The sequence below is a fragment of the Numenius arquata genome, chromosome 2 (assembly GCF_964106895.1).
Source record: "Numenius arquata chromosome 2, bNumArq3.hap1.1, whole genome shotgun sequence".
Classification (NCBI taxonomy): Eukaryota; Metazoa; Chordata; class Aves; order Charadriiformes; family Scolopacidae; genus Numenius; species Numenius arquata.
Window position 1 is genome coordinate 12,370,491 of NC_133577.1, and position 22,852 is coordinate 12,393,342.

The 22,852-nt window shown below is 40.1% G+C and overlaps 1 protein-coding gene across 1 annotated transcript in view; it reads right to left on the reverse strand.

Moving 5' to 3' along the window:
• MTHFD1L (methylenetetrahydrofolate dehydrogenase (NADP+ dependent) 1 like) overlaps positions 1-22,852 on the reverse strand; it is a 158,100-nt gene that overhangs the window by 122,458 nt on the left and 12,790 nt on the right. Inside the window, exons 8-12 of the mRNA XM_074144426.1 lie at positions 17,902-18,013; positions 13,815-13,894; positions 13,028-13,125; positions 8,388-8,561; positions 55-191 (exon numbers count right to left, since the gene is read on the reverse strand). Of these exons, the coding sequence (XP_074000527.1) occupies positions 55-191; positions 8,388-8,561; positions 13,028-13,125; positions 13,815-13,894; positions 17,902-18,013 (601 nt within the window). The remainder of the gene's footprint in view (positions 1-54; positions 192-8,387; positions 8,562-13,027; positions 13,126-13,814; positions 13,895-17,901; positions 18,014-22,852) is intronic.

Here is a 22,852-nt window from a genome sequence, read left to right on the forward strand (position 1 = left end):
GAGTATTTCCTTTTAATCAGAAAGGGGTCATAAGAGTCTGCAAATATTACATACCTTTAACTCCAAAAGTAGGTCCTTGGGAAGGTTGTCTCAGACAAGCAAAGGAATTAATGTTAAGGTGTGCAGTAAGCGCCTGAACGAGACCAATTGTGACTGTGCTTTTCCCCTCTCCTAGGGGTGTAGGGGTTATTCTAGCAAAACAAGAAAAAAGATTAATCAAATTCTTTGCTGATGTCAGCCTCGCGAAGGGTATCAGAACTTACAGCTTTTGATTTCAATGAAGAATATTTATACAGCAAATTTCCATAAGATTACTTTATCTCCACAAAAATACTGCCACAATGTTAGCCGCTAGCTCAAGCTGGAATGCTAATATACATGTGTCTTCTATTTAAGCAATTTACTATGATAGCAGAAAAAGAGAAGATTATTTTGGCAAAAGTTCTAAAAAGAATATATTGAATTTAGACATTTACATTACAGCACAAAAGTCTCACCAGTTTCATTAACAAACCATCCATCAAGATACTTTGAGCATGTATTAATACTTTTCTGTAGTAATGCATGAGATGTTTTATTCCCACTGCTCAAACTTTGAATGAAATAATATAATATTTAAAATTAAATATCCAACACTTTTGTTTGTAGAGCTCAACTATCCTCCAGCTTCCATGTCATCATAACCCTCAACAATGACAGATCAGCTGCCTTTTAAATAAAACAGGACACAAAAGTCAATACATTCAACTGAACATGATTTATTTCACATTTACATTTCATGATATTTTTGCAGATTTAAGGGTGATGAGGGACAATTACAATCACAGTCCAACCTCCCACACAAAAGCTCAAACCCCTCATGGTACAACTCCCACATCTAGACCATGATTGAGCCAAGACTCTAACCTCCAGCTATCCCTTTAATGAAGGGACAATGGCAGCTGATTTTGCAAGTCAAAAACTTCATCAGCCTTCTGTGAATGAGAGACACCTCAGTTAAAATGATGTCCTCCCTGCTTTCAAGGTCAGCACATTTGTTTATGATCCATGTTAAAAGTAGGGGGGGGTGTCTTCTTTTTTTTTTCCTTTTTTTCTCTTTTTTCAAGTATGAACCCATCTCACGTCTCCAAAATGCATTCAAATGACTCATTCGAGGCACAGCATTTCTCCTTCTGACCCAGTCCTTTTTCCACTCACACCACTCTCACAAAAGTCCTACTTTTTAGCAAAGTGTAACCATTCGCATCTCCTCCTTCACTACCTGCAGAAAGTGACGTTAAGAACTAATGTTCATTCCCAAGGAAATACAAGCATCCACGCACATCCTAGGCAAAGGTCCTATGACCTCTTCAATACTTGAGCTAAAACGTCTAGCTCTAATTAGGAACACTTCCTTTCCCAACTAGTAATTTTCCCAAGATATTGTTATCCTCAGATCACAATCCAAGTGGCATGAAAACATTAGTGAAATTGTCAAATGCAAGGAGACATCCGTGTTGTCTCCTTGCCTTTAAGATTCAGCTTAGTTCCGTTAGTTCACAGATTGACAAACGCCCTTCTTTGTCCCATAAAACGTAAACACATGAAAAACATTAACTTGTCACAAATCTATCTTTCACGTCATCATCGGATCCTGGGCTTTTTGTCAAAAAAAAGAAGCCTTTGTTAGATATGTCTTGAAAAATTTGGGCAATAGGAGGCAAGCCAAATTAACATCTTCTACATTGTTCTAGGGAAGAATCTTCCTATTCAGATATGTAACGTTTTACCTCAAATTCCAGTGAAATCGATGGAGTTTAGCACATCTCTAACACATTCCCTGAAATGAGACTCTTCAGAAACAGTATTTTGCCTACTGATAGCTTTGAACTACTCTTGTATAACCATGTGATACCTGGGTTTATAACATTTATAACATCATGTTTGCCAACCATCAGATTTTAAAGCATCACCAATAATTTACTACCCAGGCTATTTTGTCATCCCACCTTCCGAGAACACGTTCCCATTGACTTAAAAGGGAATTCACAAATTTTTAGCAAAATAACTATGTAGAGCCAAAAAAGGTGGGAGATTTAGAGCATATCCTGAGAAGAAGCCATTTTATCCACTCTCAAAAAGCAGATTTGGTCCCTGCCATATTTTTATCCATACTATGCCGCCTTCTTTCGTTCTCATCCACTGCAGGAGCACAGAATGCTACTTCATTTCTTTTACTTTCATGTTTGCAGCTCCTGCAAGAACGTATACTTTTTGATCTCTACATTGTCACGACAGCGAGTCCTCCTGATTTTACTGTTGCTACAATGATAGCTTCTATTTTTCCCACTATTTCTGCCCATCTCCATTTTGTCCCAGGATCCTTACTATTTTACAAAGATGCTTCTTTCAGAGCGCCACAGCCAGGTTAACTCACTTTCACTAACAGTTTCACCCTCCTGACCAGTGTTCTAACACTGGTTGCCCAAACCCCATTCAAATATTAGCATGGTTTCTCCTTGCCCCTCATTGTCCTATTGTCTCATTCACTTTTGTTTATTGCCCTAATCTCATTTACTTGATCCTCTTAATCCTTTGCATCAAAGCCAGATTTAAAGAACATATGAGTAATCTTGAGGCACTACTGCACTCATTCAAAGACTTAACAAGATAATAACTCTTTAAGCTATTATTTAAAACACAACAACAAAACAAACACACACACCAAAAAGCAAACTACAGACACCTATAACTGTTTACTGGAAGTTACCAGTAAAGGACTTCCCACAAACCCAGTGCACACACCAGCTGCACTGCTAACAAAACAACTTGTATTTGCAGTGCTTCCTGCTGGTGGTTACCTCTCTTTATGATCATCGGACACACAAAGTTCACATTCGAGAGAATTCAGAGACACCATCATTAGGGTATTTACTCAAGTGCAGCTCAAAACATGGCAGAGGCTGACCCGGCATGCACAGCAGCACAGGGACTCTTTACAACTCTTAAGAACCAAGAAAAGCAAAGATGCAGCATATCAGTAGTTGCATGAAGAATAGTGTCTACTTGTTGCAGAAGATACACACCACAAAGCGCCACATTACTAAAATACTCTGGTATTTTAGCTGGCCTGTTCTAAAATGACTACATAAGATGAGCCAGAAAGCTCTGGGAATTTTCTGTGAAAAAGACCTTTTTCCAAAGAACAAAAAAAGAGAAACACACCATTGCTCACTGGGGGGAGGATTCCTCCCATCAAACTGGAAGGGACAGATCTTGCCTTTGATGAATTTTACTCTGCACCAGCCACATCCCTACAGAGAATGTGGCACTCTGGGAGAACCAGCCTCCACCAAAATGGGGGTAAAAATGAACTGGAACAAGCTTATTTTCATCAGTGTACTCATGCGAGCAGACAATGGTTTGTAGCAGTAAATGAACATGTCTTTGCAGACAGGACCTTGACTTTGTCAAACCAGCTTGGCTTTAACAGCCTACATTTTCAACGTGCTCCTCACATGGGTTTGTTCATTTTAAGTTGTTCTCTCCCTTCTGAGAAGCCCTGTGACCCTTAGCTTTCCTGGAAATAGAGTTACTCAGATGAATATCTAAAGGCTCAAAATGTCTAAAGGCACCTGTGATGGAAGAAGAAAACCAGCAACCGGACTTCCATAAACAGTCTACAGCACTCAGGTGCCACTCCCCCAAGCAACCTTGTCCACCGCAGCAGGTAGGAACAGGCACAAACCCCTGAGAAGTCAAAACCAGGAACCTGACTTTTCAGTCTCTTTCCACCTAGCAGAATTAACAAGATGTGAGGACTCTGCAAATCACACTATTCAGTAAATCCACATTGGTCTGAACAATTCACTTACCTATCCTCAACTTCTCATACCACATGAGACAGCCTGGCAGGACACCTTTGATTCTCAGAGGCTCAGTAGCAGCCTGGAGACTAGAGGATAAACCTGAAGAGCTAAACAGTTATTTTATAGTTTCGATAGTTACCAGAACCTCAGCTTTAAATATTAGCTTTTTTTTTTAAAAAAAAAAAAAAAAGCCTGAAAATAAAAGACATTTCTATTCCAATAATTTCCTCAGAAATCTTAGTTTAAATATCTTCCCTTTTGTACCTGGCCTACTTTGATCAGTTTTTATAAATAAAATAATCCACTTAAGCTGTTTTGTGGACATTGAGATGTTTTTGCTGGCTACACTACTGAGCCTACGCTCTTGCAACTTAGGTCACTGGCTCGCATGAATATAAAATTACAACTGCCAAAGGCTAACTTTAGCTCAAATGTGCAACGCTGTGTTTTGACCTCATGCAAATCTAGGAAAAAAAAAAAGAAAACTCCCTTTAAAATACAGTAAATTTTAATGAACTTCAAGAGACTTTTACTCCCATTTGCATTATTCTTCAAATTTCTTTAATATGTTTTCAATCTAAACACAGAAATCCCACAATCATTTTCCTCCTTAAAACTTCTTACTTTGTCGCCTCCCAAGCAGTCACCAGCTCCTTGGCAAAGTGACTTTTCCATAACATTGGAAAGCCTTCTCTCTTTATGTATATCCAAACAAAGATAAGAATATGCAGACTTTTTGTTTGTTTGTTATACATCGCATTAGCTTACAGTGGAGCTGTTTCTGTGGGAAAGCTACATGAGGTCTCCCAAAGAGAAAATAAACAAACAGTGAGATGATACACCGCACCAGCTGTAACCTCCTCACAGCTACCCCAGCCGCTGTGACTCCAGCAAGAACTTTACTGGATATGTGACAATTCTCCTCTTTCAAATTTCCTATCTTCAAATCATCAGTATCAGCAGTTTCGACGATTTTAATGAGTTCTCCATTCCCGTGATCCACATGGAAACCTGGGAAGCCAAGCTATGGAGGGCACGGGCAATGGAGTTCCCATAAGCGACAGCCTCACCTACACACATCTCCCACCCCAGATTACCACTGTCAGAAATTTATTTCTGAGCACAGAAGAACTGGAACTCCTGTCACTTCATCGAGGTGAGATTATGACAACATTGCAGTGGCATCCTCAGAATGGGACTGGAGCTCCCAGATATGAAAGCACAGTGGTGCTATGAAGCTACAATGACTGAACAAAGCCAGGGACAGACCAAGGAATTCAAAACTACAAACTCTCAAAAGCTGACAAAGGCCTGTCCAAGACAATCCCAATCAGGAGCTGTGCAATGACATGATGAATACATGACAAACTGTCTCGGCCATGACTTTGCCTTGGACTGTCAGGTGTTTCAGTGCATCAACACAGTGGCATTTTCCCCACTTACTCCTCCCTGTGCTTTTCCCTTGTTTTTATGTCCACCATTTTTCTTTTCTTTTAAGCACCCTGGGGCCCAAGAAATACAGTGAACAGAAATACAATCCAATACGTACCCATTAGAAGTAAACTGCAATTCTAAATCTGAAAATTCAATCCCTAAGACATTTACCATCATACCACTTGTACAAGCATTGTTAGTATTTACTTCCCTCTATTTTTAGCTTTCTGGAAAGGTAGTTTGTCATAAAACAATCTATTAATGTTAGGTGAGAACTACTGATTTTAAATTTTCCAGCATCCAAAATTCAACATACTTCTTACTAAAAGCAGCATTATATTTCATAATTTTTCCACATTCTATCATTCCTCCACTTGCATTTTTGAAGTGAACAAGTTTCCAGAATTAACTGGTACAAGCCACAGCACTGGAGCATTTGAAAACAAAATGCTGGAACACACATACACACAGAGTCTAACACATTTTAGATGTAGTTTCATATTGTGTTTACAAATATGCTATCTACATGCTTGAGCGCATGACTCAAGTTACACCAGGCACTAAACTTAGCTACTAGGTCGTGCACAAGCTTCAGTGATTTGCATGCTCTCAGCTTGCAGTGAATGGGAGGTGGTTTGGCAGTTGATGCTCAAAAGCTAATTAACTCCGTGATAACTTGTAGCTCTGACCCCAAGGTGTCTTAACATGAGCCCTACAACAAAGAAAACACACACACACACGCACACAAAGCGAGAATGAAGAAAAGTGAAAAGAACGCTCTCCACGCAGAAGTAAATGGAAGTTATGAAGAAATGAAGTCTTCATCCTATTTTTGGGTGACATGATCTGTTCATCAAACTGCAATTTTTCAGCATACAAATTATGTATTGGATGAGGCATTTAGGCGTATTTGTGTGCATCCAGAAAGTGCGAAGACGACTTTCCAGTTAGTAGCAACTTTTTAAAAAGTCATAAATACAGCTATCCTTAGAGCTAAAAAAGTACATTTGGTTGCATTTTGCTACTCAGAACAACAAGTTTGGGCTCTAGCACATCAGGAATACATTCCTAGACATCGTGAAACATTTAAACCCGACTGGGGAATTACAGGCACAAACATCACTGGCTGCATCATGGATAGAGGTTGGAGATTTTGCAGCTCATTGAATACACACACACACACACACTTTTCACTCCCTTCACATATGAAAAGTTCACATCATACATAATAAATACTTTCTTCAGACCAAATACCCTGAAGCATAAGCATGTATCTTAAATGTTTCCTCTGAAGCACCGAAAACTTGTTCTGAAGACCTATACTGCATCATTCTAAAGGAATTTTTAAATATCTTTGGTTATTATGAACAAACATAGTAATTCAAATGGCAGGTTTTGGTTGACCTTGCCTTGGCAGGGAAAGGATGAAGAAGGCAACTGAGGATATTATTTCACTCCCCAATTTCCACACTTGAGTGGTATTCAGTTTTCACTGTAGTGAACGTTTCCCCACCAGATGCAGTTCCTCACTTTTCTTAAAATCATTGTCTGTTATGGTCATTTCAGCAAACGAGAACACATAAACACAAGTTATATATATTTTTTTATATGTACAATATTTCAAAGTCAAACTTTGAACTCTCTCAGAAGAGAACGTTCCCTTTATTGTAGCCACCCTGCTCCAGCACTCGTTGTGCAGCAGATGTGGCTTTGTACTCACCCCACCAGATGAAGTAACTTCAGAGAAGTTACAAATAGTGAGGTATTGCATGACCAAGTTGTGTAGGTACCAAACCCAGCCATTTCTCTGTGAAACACAGCTCAGTCTTTATAGAAGTGTTATATAAACTTAAGAAGACACAATTCTCTATGTTGCCAACTTTTGGTCTTGCTAGTCAAAACTCCCCCTTTTCTTCCACATGTATATATACACTTCTGTCTGTGCCAACGAAACAGCATTCAGACAAATGCTGAACCTGCTTTTCTCTCTCCAAAGCAGCAAAATACCAAATAAAACTCTACCGAAGGAAACCAGGCTCAACCAGCTATTATTTCCTTTTCTTAAACAACTGCTCCAATGTCCTCCAGGAACATCTTTATACAATGCAGCTCTATCACGTAGCTTTGAAGACAGCTTCATAACTTGGCCTGCCTCAGCTTTGTAACGTCAGGACTCTCAGCCTACAACGGCTCCATCCCAGAGAGCACCAGAAATCCAGGCTGCCCCCACAGGAAGGCAGTAAAGCAAACAGTTTGCAAAACACTACCTCGACTGAGGAACTGGTAGATCAAGGCAGTTAAGAACAGCCTTCTGCTTCTGGATCAGCCTAAAGCTATATTTTAAACCTAATAGGTTTTACTTCCAAGGAAGCAATGATATAGATTTAATTCGGAATATAAAGGACACATAACAATTAAAATAATAACTAAAACCTTCACGTTTGTTCACAATTACAAGTTTCTACTTGGCAAATGCTGTGCCAGGTGAATGAAAAAATGTTGTGTCACTGAATGGAGAAAAAACTCATAGCTTTTCGGAAGAGAAGTGCATAATTCCCGCTGAGCACAGCATTTGCTATAATCGTGGGAACACAGAGCAGAATAAGCCTGCCTGGAGACATGTCTACATTTCAGAGAAAAAAAAAAGTGGCTTTTTTAACTGTGTAATCTGTTCTTCAATAAAAAAAGTATTTATTGTTAATATCAACAGATTAGCATGTAGCTTCTGCTAAAGTTTGTTTATAAACAGCCATAATACACACAGACTATTCAAGTTAAACATTTAAAATTCTGCTAAAACAGTAAGAAAAACTCTACACACCAACAGATAACATTTAAGAAGCTTAGAACAAACTAAAACATACTTTTATAAAATATAAATATAATATACTTTTATAAAATATACTTCAGTAAAAACAGTTTGGAAGAAAAGTTGTGTTGCTTCAAAATATTTCAAAAACTGCTTGCTTTCAGAAGACAGCAATATACAGCTGAAAACATTCAGGGTTCTTATTTCTGCAGTGTATTAAAGAAGATGTAAGCTGCATGTTTATATTAATATGAGTGGAAAGGGTGGACATTAATGACATTACCGTGCATTCTTACCCAGCAACTAGAACATATTTTCCATCTGGTTGATCCTTTAACCTTTCCAGCAGGGACAAACGTACTTTGGCTTTGGTTTGGCCATAGATCTCGATTTCATCTGTAAGCAATCCTATCTCCTTGGCAAGTACATCAACAGCTTTTGGACTCTGTGCTCGGGAAATCTCAATATCACTGGAAAAGAAAACAAATAGGAGCCAGGAGATTTCTCTCAGCTTAGGTGGTCGACGACAGAGCACAAAACAACAGCAAATACTCCAACAATGGGGTTATTGTGTTCAGTTTTTCAATCCTCTCTCACATTTTATTAACCAAACCTAAATACTAGCTAACACCTAATACAATATTGAAAATCACATGCAGCGTTTGTTAATTGTTACAGTTTCACAGAGTTTTCTCATTTAATCAGACTCCAAATATTATGTAATGCTTTCATATCGAGCTAGAGACGTGTCTGCTGGATGCTCAAGCCTGTCCCACTGGAATGGATGTTTCTGGTTTTGTTTTTCTTCTCCTCCCTCCCAGTATATTTCAGCACATACACTTTACCAAAAAGTGCATACATTCCTTGGCCAACAGTCACATAAACACGTTAGCTAAACTTGATGCTTGCGCATGTAGCGCCTTTCATCAGAGGGTACCACCAAGCACGCTAAGCCTTGCTACTCCCCCGTGAGGGCACCAAGGGAAACAAGGCATTTGAAGATCAACTCACGCGCTTCTAAAACACGGCTACATTGAGAATGGCCACATAGCAGGAGTTTAACGCACAGGGCTCAGGCCAGAAGTCCAGTGAGCTTACAAACTATTTCCAGCAAGGACTGAGAGTGGCAGCTGAGGCAGGAGAACAAGCACGGAGCAAGCACACATGGTAGAATTGCCTGAGAGGAGAGGGCTGTAGGCTGGGGGATGCTACCGTACCTGCAATTCCTGACCTAGACCACCTGGGCCCTTTGGATTTAATACTCCTTCATGGATTTTGTGTTTGTGAGCTTGACCTAGTTGCCCCTTATTATGTCCACTTAAGCACTTAGCAGCTGCAAGCTCCCGTGGCAGTAAAGTCCAGGGCCCGGCACACAAGATGTGAGGAGTTGTGTCCTTTGGCTTTGAATTACTCACATCACCACAAAGCAAGTTAAAAAACTACCAAGAGATTAATTACTTTCAGCCTAACTAGGCTAAACTCCTTCCTGCAGTTTCAGTTGATTACAATATTTTTAAGATAGAATCTGGCAATGGCATCAAAGCAAATGTCCTGAACTTTCAAACAGTCTGCAAGACCTCAAATATTCACAGATGAGCACAGAACTACTGCCAGATCTCAACTCTACGTGTGGACTTTGGCTGTTCTGCATCCACCAGCAAATGATCAGTTTATGGCAACTTAACTGCTTGCAATTTTTTGAGGGTATCCTAAACTAGGACCAATATTCAATTCTAATTCTCAAGAATCCCACTTTTGCACCCTGCCGCAGATGAATGAAACCCAGAAATCATCCATCCAAGCACTGACGTAATCCATTACTACAGGACAAGAAGTTACTCAATCACAGCACTCAGTGGTTGGGTTGCAGACCATTTCATTGCACATACGAACCTGGAATCTGCTTTCTTTCAAAGACATATGTCTTTGACAACAACGTACTAAGCACATCCTCTTGCGTAAAAGGAGATACCTTAGGCTTTCTTATGCATTACTTCAAACAACTATCCATAAAAATGTAATGAGAAGACAAGATGGAGTAGCTTACAAACAGCAGATGAGAAAGAATATTTAAGGTTCTCATTCAGAACTCTCTCTATAAAAACAACTTGAGTCCCAGAAGAATATTGGTAAGTTGATGACAGTGTGGTCTCTTAAAGATTTAAGCAAGAAAAATTTGTAGGGTGACTATTCTCCTGTTAAAGCAATTGATGTATTCAGCAAGTGGAGAAGGATGTAGACTACTAGTATGACAGAAAGTTATATCTGCCTAATTTTTTTCCCTACTGAATTTATCAGCCTCTTTACTAAAAGACAGAAGCTACTATTTGAAATCTCAGGCCAGACTATCAAGGCTCCCTGCAGCAACCTCAGCCCTTCCTATTTCCCTCATCTCTTGGGCCACAAATGCCTCCCTCTCAGAGTTCCAGGAGAAACAATGAGGCTTTTCCCACCCTGCAGGTACCACTACTGGCAAAAAGCAGAAGCAACAAAACTGACCACTTCTAAATAAATTAAAAGGTAAAAAATTTCTAGATAAATAAGTTACAAATATTTTTACAAGTCAAGTAAAATTGACAGTGGATGCTAACATTGCTGTTGCCATTTTCCCATCTGTAGCTCCCTCAAGAACCTTCAAGGCAATTAAACTTTTAACAACTTAAAATCCTTTAATGATAGACTGCACACTGATACACGCAATGAAGTGATAAAAGGCATAATTTCACAATGAATTGACATTTATACCCTAACTAATACTAGGGCTAAACAACACATATGAAATGTTTATGTCTAATCTGTTATTTCCGGTGAAAGTATTTTCTAAACCACAGGAAATTAAAGATTTGATTATAACTAGCATTTATGAGAATTGTTAAGCTGCATGAATGAGAATTGTTAAGCAAAAAGTCCACCACTGACAGTGGGAAATCATAATTTACAAAATACAGGACAACTTAAAGATGGGGGAAGGCTCCACATCTACTCAGCCTGTGTGCTGGAGGTTTTTTTTTAACTGTAAGAAAATCTTCTGTTCCGTTTCCAGTATCTTTGGAAATACTTCAATTAACACCCAGATCTCACAGAAATCAAAAAGCAGACGTTCCTAGTTTTAGTGCTTAAGCAGCTCTGCCCCATTTGCAACAAAAACTCCATGTGTTTCCACACAACATAGTGTATTACTGTAAGATTACATTTTATTGCAGGATACTTTCCATCTGATGAGTTATTTTACATTTAAAAGAAAAAAAGACATAAAGCTATAGGGTTATCAAAGAAATGGAAGTCCTATTACTGGTTATATTATATGCCATTATATATTAATTACAGAAGTATCACACTCATAACATCACATTCTTTAATCTACCTTTTAACTGTATTATTTAAGGATAGATTTTTCAGGCTTTAATTCTAGAAATGTTACATGCTGGCCCAGGAAACTTTTAAGCATTTCTTCCCCCTTATGCCTCCAGGTACAATAGAAAACTTATTCTTTTGGCATCTCTGTTTCAAATTACAATTGTGTCCGTTCACCCTCACAGTAAAAAAGTGTTCCCTGATGTTCAGATGAAGCCTCCTGTGTTCCAGTTTGCGCCCATTGCCTCAGGTCCTGTCACTGGGCACCACTGAAAAGAGCCAGGGCTCCATTTGTGCCCTTGTATTTATATATGTTGCATTTATACACATTGATAAGATTCCCCTGAGACTTCTCCAGGCTGAGCAGTAGCAGCCCTCTCCACCTTTCCTCTCATGCAAGGTGCTCCAGTCCCTTCATCACCTGCCTGGCCCATATGCACACACACAAATAAGCACACAAAAATTTCAAAGTTTTCTTACGCTGGCAGAACCTCACTTCAAGTCGTTGGTTCTTCCCAACACACAGCAAAGCCCGTTAGCACAGCAAAGGGCTCAGGCTGCTCTAAATGTCAGAGATGTCAGCAACCCTGCCAAGGCAGACCTAAAATCCCTGTGGCCCAGACAGGCAACTGCTGGAGAGGGTACAGCAGAGGGCTACAAAGATGATTAGGGGCCTGGAGCATCTCCCTTACGAGGAGAGGCTGAGGGACTTGGGTCTTTTTAGTCTGGAGAAGAGAAGGCCGAGGGGGGATCTGATCAACACCTATAAATACTTAAAGGGTGGGGGTCAAGAGGACGGGGCTAGTCTTTTTTCGGTGGTGGCAGTGACAGGACAAGAGGAAATGGGCACAAACTTGAACATAAGAAGTTGCTTCTAAACATGAGGAGGAACTTCTTCACTTTGAGGGTGGCAGAGCCCTGGAATAGGCTGCCCAGGGGGGTGGTGGAGTCTCCTTCTCTGGTGACATTCAAAACCCGCCTGGCCACGTTCCTGCGCAACCTGCTTTAAGTGGACCTGCTTTGGCAGGGGGGTTGGACTAGATGACCTCCGGAGGTCCCTTCCAACCCCATGTGATTCTGTGATTGAAAAAATTCTGGCTACGAGAACAAATACGCTTCCTGCTTTTCACATCTACACAGGAATTTAAAAGTCTAATGCAGAAGAAAGTACTTCTACTGAGGGAAGAAAATAAACACAAGACCAAATGCCATTGAAACTGCTGAGCCTTAACTAGATCCATAAACACCTTCCTACATTAGGGTTTAGCTATTAGGAACTTCTTGTATTTTTTATTCCTGTAGACGCTACACAAGGCTTCGCCTCCCTCCCTCAATGAAACCTTCCAGTTCTAAGTCTTCATTAAATAAAGCTTGGCTCCAACCTATATCATAAAAGTAAAAATTGATAGGAAACAGAAGGACGCGGTCCCAATGAGGCATACAACAAAAAGGCACAACATGTAGTCCACATAAGTAGATTAAAAATAATTAGGCACGGACCACTTTTGGGGTTCATTGTCACATTTAACATTTGCCTACTTTTTTTTTTTTTTTTTAATTTAAAAAAAACCCTATTTATTACCTGGGCACTGGGGAGAGAGGCTGCAGTTTCAAGCAGCGGAGGTCCCACTTCCTGTACTGCTGGGACTGGATCCATCGCTCTGTGTTTTTCACCATGTTCTGTTTTTAAACAAGAAAACAGCACAGACCAGCTGCATCATAAATGCTGAACATTAATTTCAAACAAGTATGTTGAAATAACTTGTATGGCAAAGGTTAACAAAAATCAAACTTAAAAATCTTTCCATTTCATAGTTTGAGGATGAAAGAATAAAACAATCACTGCACTATTACTGTCTTATTGTTTGTCCTCCTTTCAGAAAGAGACAAGACCACTAACATTTAAGAAGCAGAGAAAAGTCTCTGATTAGGCACTTGGAAATTTTATTCTGGTAAAATTTTATTCTCTCACACCTTAAAAATAATTGAAGATCTTAATTGTTCACCGACTGCCTCATGCTGCTTCGACATAAAACAAACTTTTGGACCCTCTATCATCACATCACGAAAATGTGCACAGATAGAATTGATCTTCACTGTCTTACCAGAATAAGTAATGTTAGTCTATTGATACAAATGCTTCTGCCAAGCTTTACTGTAATCATTGGAATTACGACATGTTTGATTTTTAATTTACCTTTCTCTAACTAAATGTAACCGGGATGACCCACCTTAACTAGCTGAGTAAAAACGGAAGGCAGGTAAGATGTTCAAAAGAGCAAAACAAAAATTAAAATCTAAACTGTAGAAGCAATTTCTACAATTCACAGAAATAACACGAAATTTACAGTGTTTGAAGTTACACTAACCTGCATTCGCATTGCTATTGCAAGAGAACCAACAGTGTTTTCAGCAGCATGGTTGTTTTGCTGACCATAGTTGTGTTTCTCTGTAAAATAAAAGTATTGCACTTATAAATCACAAAGCTTTTGTGAGTGGGAGCATGTGTATTTGAAAGCTAGCTCCAAACAAAAAATTTTTGAATGTTGACTTGAAATTTAACAACGTCACCGACAAAATTATAGGTGGCTTCTTTAATACTTCAAATCTCCCAGGAGGATGGATATAGTGTGAAACCCAGACACCAACTGGTTCAGAGCATATTACACAAACACACACATGCATATTACAAAGCATACACATACTTGAAAAAGAAAATTAGGAAACACAGAAATTAATTCCAAGTTCCAAATAATTGCTTTTGGACAAAAAAACCCCAAGCCAAAACAAAAAGCCAGACAGCTATGAGGATTTGAAAACCTACATATATTTTTAAACTGAACACCTAAATGAGCATGGTAAAGATTGTTGTCTTCCACACACTGACTACAGCAAGAAAGAACAATGAAAGGATCACAGAATACCATACAGGAATATTGTCCAATGGGATTTATAACTTGGAATCAGAATATGCAAAATTTTTTGAGCAGCAAAAGTTATCTTCATCGATGTGACATTAAAAGTAGAAATTCTGAAGACAGTTATAATTGTTTCTAGTGGCAATATATCATACAATAATCATACTTCAGCTACTCTAACTAAACATATTATTTTGTCATTTTCCTGTAATCCTTCTTTTGGCTTGTTTTTCTGTTGCTTATAGACTTTTATCTAGGCACAATTTCTCCAAAATTCACATCCTCGTCTCTGTGGGTGTATCAAGGCCCCAGTCACACTCTGAAGGGTGTAGACATAACTGTAATAAAAAAATAACAAGCGTACGCTGACAGCTTTAGCCTTTCGCCCACAGGGGAACTGAAGTGCAAACCCTGACCTGGTCAAGCTCTCGCTCTGCTCATCCCATCTGTGCCGACCATAAAACGCTCACGTTGCCTTGCACAATTACCCCTCCCGACAAGGGTCCCGGGGGTGGCAGGGGACAGAAACCTCAGGCTGGAGCCGGAGCGGCAGGCGGTGGCGTGCAGAGGAGGCAGCATGGCACCCCACCACCCAACACCCAGCTCCATCTCTCGCACCCATCACCGGGGAGAGCAAGAAACGCTTTCTGCAGACACCCTCAGCCTCATTCAGTATGTTTTCTAACCCTTTCTCAAACTTTCTTGTCACTAGACATCTGTACATCAGTGCCAAAGCTAACCAAGCAGAGGGTGACAGTCCTGACACTGAACTCTAATTAAGAAAGCATCTGAAAAGTCCTTCTGCTTGTATTAATACTTGCCATTTTAAAAAAAAAAAAAAAAAAAGAAAAATCTCCTGGAGATGCTCAGTTTTAGACTCAGACAGAGGAGTTTTACTGGAAGAGTCTATCACAGTCCTAAGTTGACTGTTGTTGCTTTGAGACCAGCCTGGGAGAGCTGCCAAAGAGACAAATGAAGTAGGAAGAATGAAGTTTAAAATCCCCTTTCAGACAGCTGTGCTTAGCAGAAACATTTCAACTTTTTATGTTATTTGGCTTAATATGACTTCTTTATCAGGGTGGAGCCAGCACGTGTGTAAATACATATCAGAATTAGACATTTACCTTCAATAAACTACCTCTCTCCGGCTGCCTATGCGACTCACACACTCACCCCACAAATGACTAACCAGGCTTTTGTCGGGGTGAAGGTGAAGTGAGAGGTGAAAGTCACACACACACGAGCTAGCAAGACAGTCACAGGATTGCAACAGCTCTCTTAGGATAAATTTTCCAGATGGGAGCCAGAATAGCGCTCTCTGATTTGAATTTTGGCCAGAAGATCAGCTGAACATTGTGCTCCCTCCTCTGACTCGCCCCAAGGAAGGCCCATCGCCCATCTATTCGTACCCCATCGTGCGGATGGGTGAGAGTCGCTGTCATGCACTACCTGTCTGCTCGGGCAGTTTAGAACAGTGAAGAGGTGGGGAAATGGTTGAATTTCCCACTAACGTACTCAAACCATAGGGGCTTCAGCATTCAAGTGACCCCAAAGGAGCCGGACATCAAATCCCAAATAATTTTGGCATCCTTAAGTTTTGTTCAGGACCTTGATTTTCCTTTCTGTACTTTTACATACAAAGCATTTTCCTGCAAGACACTACCAGCACTCACTTGATTCCAAAATCATTAATGGAGTAAAATGTTGCACTGCTAGAAACTGTAGAACGTTTTAAAATTGTGATCGTCGACAAATCTTTGATCAGATTAAAAACATACTTGAAAAAGAATTCTGTCACTTTGGAGCAAGCACTTTTAGCTCTACTCTCCTGGCTTACATCATTACAGCTGCCCAACTCAACCATGTCCTTGAAAATTTTGAGTGCTCTTAGAACATGCAAGTGTGTTAAACTACATGTATACCTACATTAGATAGAAATCTAGCTATCATCTAGCAAGAATAAAAATTCATTTCATGGCCATTGTTGCTTTCAGGCTTCATGCAGCTCCCGTGACCCCACAGATGTTAAGTTGGACATTTCTAAAGCAAGAAAAAACCCAGAACAATTTCCAAGCACCTCAGCCAGAATCCACCACCTATTGAAAGTGAAGAGTCGATTGTTAGCTCAGTTGTTTCTCCAAGGTCATGACTGCTCCACAATAGGCTTTTAATAAATATCTTGCAATTAAACTAAGTGCATTCTTCCTGTCAAACAGACACCTGTGTTTCATGTACCTCTTTAGTAAGTCTTGAGGCCAGCATTTTTTAAAGCTGCTAAAATGCATTTCTGCTATTCTTTCAGAGTTTCTCCAAGATTCTGACAAGCTCAAAAGCATAAGCATAAAGACAGATAGGCATTCGGTAGATAAGTTCTATTTAAATTATCTTGCTAAAAATCTCATGCTGCCTTTCCAAAGAAATGCTCTACTTAGCACAGCCCACTGATACAACTCGAAAAATGCAAAGAAATCTATATGCTTATGCCAAATCTTACATTTCCTGCCTTAAGAATGATTGTTAGCGTGGTACGTGAACACCATGAGAATGTTTTAATGCAGTTTTCCTGACAGCACTCTTTTAGGGAAGGGAACCACTAATATTATCTATAGTTGTATATAGCAACTAAGGCATGAAAACACTTAAGTCTCAAGACATGGCAATGCAGTTATCCTGCATAACTTCTAAGTCTCTGAAGTCTCCCTCTGCAATGGAAGGAGAGATTTAGGTATCTGAACGTGGGGCTTGCACCAGGCAGCACGTAGAGCCAGGAGAGTTCAGTCATTAGTGGTGCCTGCTCAGGCTACAAGGATTGACACATCCTGCCTTCAGAGACCTGCACCGCCACCCCGAGTCCAACACCTAAGAGGTTTCTGCTTAGAAGGATTACAAGAACTTAAGAAGTTCCATCTAAACATGAGGAGGAGAGAAAGAGAGAAAGTAAAAAAAAGAACTTCTTTACTTGGAGGGTAGCAGAGCACTAGAACAGGCTGCCCAGAGAAGCAGTGGAGTCTCCGTCTCTGGAGACATTCAAAACCCGCCTGGCCACATTCCTGTGCAACCTGCTCTAGGTGGTCCTGCTTTGGCAGAGGGGTTGGACTGGATGATCTTCAGAGGTCCCTTCCAACCCCATATCATTCTGTGATTCTGTGACATTTTTGTTCCTCTTCTCTTTTCCCCATATTCCAGGTAGGTCCACAGAAGTCACAGCATAACATACTGTACAAACCAGCACTAAATAATAGCTCATATGATGACCCAAAAGTCTTTCCTCTGTATTCTTTGAATCCATAGGATCATCACTTATTTAACAATCCTGGTATGAAGAATCTGTTCCAGCCTTTCTTCCCTCACTTGACATCTTTTTTCCTATTTATACGTTAGACACACATATGCACATCCTCTGTACACAAACACCCACTTTTAAAGGACTTCTCCTGAAAATGCAGCTTCTAACCACACTGTGTTGTCACCAACACGCCCCAAACGTATCGCAAAGACTTGGTGTGTATCACTTTCAAGAACTTTTAATGCCTCTTACCTGACAGCAAGTCGCGAGAAAAACTGATAATGGTGGTTCCAGGCTTTATCCAGCTCCCAGGAACATCATCCGGTTTCGTACTGCCAACTATCACTACATCCGCGTGTTGAAGCTAGGGACAGCCCAAAACAAGACAAGCATTTAACGTCAGTAGTACGTTCCTCAATATGCACCTTATTATAATATTTAGATTTATACAGCAATATTCTCAACAACCAAAAAATGCAAACTAATGGCTTGATTCTTACACCACATGAAATTTAGGAACGATAGCATTTAAAACAAAGTCAGGTAAACAAACTGTGAAATCAGGCAAGTGAGACCAGTCGGCACCAATAATATTTAATGGGGATTACATACTTTCAAAGAAAAAGTCCTATCGTTGTCCAAAGTCCTGGCCAACAAGATAACTTGGAGAGACTTAAGAAAGAAAAGGGTTGAAAGACAGTAAATAGGCAATTATAAATAGTACAGTCAAATTATATGACAGCAGAAAACCAGGCCAGCTGACAGGAATGCAAGATGACCTGATCTGCAAACATCAATGCCTTTGAAGAATACCAATTAAAGCATTTTTTCCCTTCTCAGTTCATGTTTGCTAATCAGTGCCTCTGATTTAGTTCAACCTGACAGATGTTGCAGCAAAAATGGTTACTACAAAAATTCTTCTAATCAAAGACATAAGCGTCTTCCTTTCCTCCCTCCTCTGAAACAGGGTCCTGTACCAATTACCGGAATCACCATGAGATAAGGGACAGCACCAGAGGCAGAGGTATAAAGAGCCACTAAAAAAGCAAAATACAGGCACAGCACTGCCTCAAGCCTGAATGTAAAAATTACTTTGGAGACACAGTGATTTGGGGAATATTTTGAAAAATGTAAATTAATACCAAGTGTCACAAACTCGGCGAGCCTCTCTATGAATTGATTTGTGACTGACAAGCGTTCCAGCTTCTTTTTTGGCCAAAAGTGCTCTGACGCAACCCTGCCCAACACTCCTGCCAAGAAAGAACAGCTACAAATCCTATCAGGATAGCAGGTTTTTGGCACCGCTGAGCATCCAGGAGGGGAGAAGAGCATAACTGTGGCGGAAAAGGCAGAAAGCTAAAAAAGCTCCATCTTCTCCTCAGAGGACACAAGGATGGCCTAACCCTCCTTAGAGATCCATGCACGGAAACAAAGCCAAAACTGTGGGAGAAGATTTACTTGCTTGACAAACGACTAATGCAATGAGTTGATTCAGGCGTCGGTCAGAAGTCCCTCAATGCTCCTGTGATTGCCTGCAAACGTAGGGTCTCAGCAGTCATTCAGCCTTACCCAAACTGCTTACGCTCTCGCCTCTGGTGCAAATATCAGCTTACATGCCACTCCTAGAGAGCCACATAAATCATAATGCTTGACCAGCGTCAGGTCAAACCCTACTGAGGAATCTGCAAGTAAATTTGGACAAAAAGACGCTGCAGTGACTTTTGTACCAGGAACAGTATGCTGAAGACACGCTTTCCCCTGCAAAAGAAGGCAGCCTCTGCCCTAACAGTCAACATTATCAACACAGAGAAAAGCGGTGATTATTCTCAGTTATATGAGCCCAACCTTTTTTTTTTTTGGTAACAAAAAAATGATTCATATTCTAGCAATTATAACTCACATACTGTAAGTCAGGTATGTCATCCCATGCAAAGCCTCTGGGACCAGGACTAAGAGCTCTGCACACCACTTACCGTCATGAAACTACGAACCAGTTGAGAGCTGTACACAACAAGCAATAAGTTTGACAAACGTTCAGCCAACATACTTATGACAGAATTGATCCAATGTAACTATAATGCCAGAAAACGACTGACCTGACCAAATATTCATCTCTATGACTACCGATCACAATGTTCAAAAATGTTCTTAACAGCTGGACACAATCATTTTTGTAGCCAATGTTATCACTATTTCAGATGGCTAACATCACAGATACCCATAAATGTATCGGAAAACCAGCTGAACCTTTCATCTCATTGCCCTGCCCCAACTCCTCCATGAAAAAAGTTGTATTACAGCAACAGTTGTGCTATGGGTTGAAGGCACACTGATCTCAGAATCTTCCCCACCACAATCTCCTTTTCCTTATTTCAAAAAGAAAGTAAAGAGAAAAAAAAACAGGTACAGATAACAATTCTAGCTGTCTTGCTATAAGCAAGTATCTTATGTGCAGCTATTGAAAAAGTTCCCATAGAGTCAATAAAGTATGTATCACAAACACTTTATATAACTTTTTTTCCCCTGTGAGTATTTTAAAAAAATTATATCCAGAAACTTGTTTCACTGGGAGAGTGAGTCCACTGAAATCAAAAAAGTTCTTTATAGAATTTTGCGTGTCCTTGGATGAGACGTATGTAATCTCCATCAGGGCATTTTGGTTTCACTTGCAAGAAGTCGTGCCCATGCCTCCCCCGCTTTTTTTTTTTCCCCCCTCTCTTCCCATAACCTACTCTTTTGACTGCCTGTAAATCACTAAAGGAAGCCGCAAGCCCTGGGAGGCGTGTGCAGGCTTATCTCCTACATCAGAAACAAATCACAGCCGCTAGGGATGGAAAAGACCTATGAAATCATCACACCCAACCTCCCCAGCAAACACACCACACAGTCCCTGGACAGAGGACGCATCTGAGAGGAACCAGATGCTACAGGCAGCCATAGCCAGAAGGCTGAGGAGATACCCACAAGGGGGAATGTGTGGCCACAGGGCGAGCAATTGCTCAGTGCCCCGGACAGCAAGGCTGCATCCCACCAGGCAGGCTGGAGGAAGGAAGGGCAAGCATCATGCCAAACCACCCCTAATGCACCAGGCAATAGGCTGAAGACAAAGTAAGCTAATACTCCAGTAGTATCCTGCCTCCTCACTGGTAAATATTTTTTCAGTTGGGAAGAGCTGTGCCAATAAATAATCTGAAACCTTACCTCATAACAAAATATGACTCTCTCCACCAAGATTTAAGTAGAAGCAGATTAAGAAGCACCACCCATTCCCAAGACAGAACACCAAATGTTAAAACAACAATACAGAATTTCCAGCCAAGTATTTAATGATAATGGTACAAAGTAGCTGTATATTCCAGATTACTGAAAACTCATTTTGCATGAAGCCTGCATAAAAATTTCATTTCCCCATAGTTAAAACTGAGTTCTACAAAAGCCATTTTTAAATACATGATCAAAGAAAAAAATATTTGAAATTAATATTTGAAACGTAAAAGCTCTCAGTTTCCTGGTTATGAAGTTAGGCCAGCTAAGATTTAAGAGATGAGATGAGGAATAGGAAACTGATGAAAAGTATTTTCGCAACTCTCCTTATGAGAAAAAATAATTTTACACACTAGTTTACAGATCAGGTTCCACTTCAATCACAGCAATTCTAATTACTTTTTGCAGTCTTTTAATTTTTTTTTATGTCAATGACTAGTTCCAGGCATTCATTCATTCCACCCATTCCACCCAGGCATGTTCTCCTTACATGGTTTCTTCCAGCTCCATCACTACCTCGGGAAGTTCAAGGTTTGCATTCCATTGGCAACTGAGTGGGACAACTATTCATGGTCTGCTCTGATCCCTCTGCCCCAGCCGTGGTCCTCAGGGATGAGTCGCAGTGAGCAGCCACCAGCTCCCTTCTACCATCTCCTTGCCCAGACACTGACAACCCCTTCCCTACCACATCGGCCCGAATGCACCTGCCCTACACAGTGCATGTGAAAATCAGGTCTACATCCCTACTGCGGGATGCTTTAGCAACTGTTCCTCTAGCTCACAGGCAGGGAGATAAATTTCAAATTGTGAGGTGCAGAGATGATGCACATAAAATGCTGGAGCAGAAATACTTTGTCTATAAGCATCCTCATTAGAAGCTCTCACACAGACTCCTTGTCCTCTCCTCTCCCCTCCATTCACAGGATCCATATACCTGGTCTTTCATGCTTACAATACAAAATGTATTTTTCTGCCAGTACCAAGGCTCTTGGTCTTACTAAGACAACAAGAGATGTCTAATAGTCTGAAGCTTAAGTGTTGGCTCTAAGGAACAGCAGACTGTGGCCAAAAGAGGTTCTTATCCAACCTGAAAAAGAAGCTCCCATTCACGCACTCCAGCTGAACTGCTCTCCTACTTTTCAACCAGGCTTTCACAAACAAGTGTTCCGTTTGTAATTATACCTAGATAGAACCAACTTCCAGTGCTTTTACAACAAAATTGTAGGAAAGCAGGTGTCTTAAAACAGGCACGATGTGGTTCACATACAGACTACATGTAAGATGATGTGCTGAAATCATGACTGATTGAATTTAGATGACTGAAATTCAATTTTCTCACAGGCACTAAGTGTCCATGTCCATGTTATGGCAAGAAAATAATCTGTATTTTTTTAATTTAAATCTGATAACCTCCTTTCAAACTAGAAAATCTAATTCTAACATAATAAAGGATTAAGCATGTCGGTTCCCATTCTTCACCTGTAACGCTGAACTGACTTTTGGGTACTCCCATTTTTTAATGGCAACAAGTGATACGTTCCTCAAAGTATGTCACTGGGTCATTTGTCAGGCACTCTGCAGTGATTGTGCTTTGAAGAGTTATCTACACAAAAGCTTAACAGAATGATAACATCTTACTTATTTCCACCAAAATGCTCAAGTCTTTATGTCTTATGTCATAATTTATTTTACATCCAACATATCAATGCAAAAAGAACAGCGTTTCTTCATGGCAACGATGCACAGCTGTGCCAGAACCTTCTGAAATATACTGCTCTCTTTCGTTCGTGATTTTATTTGAAAACCCAGGAAGCTCAAGAGTGTTGAAGGACATGGCTCAGCTATGCCATGATAATTATTTTTAGTTACTGAAGTCAAGCAAACCCAAAATAAAATAAAAAAAAAAAACATTAATGATCTGTTCACCTTAAAATATGAA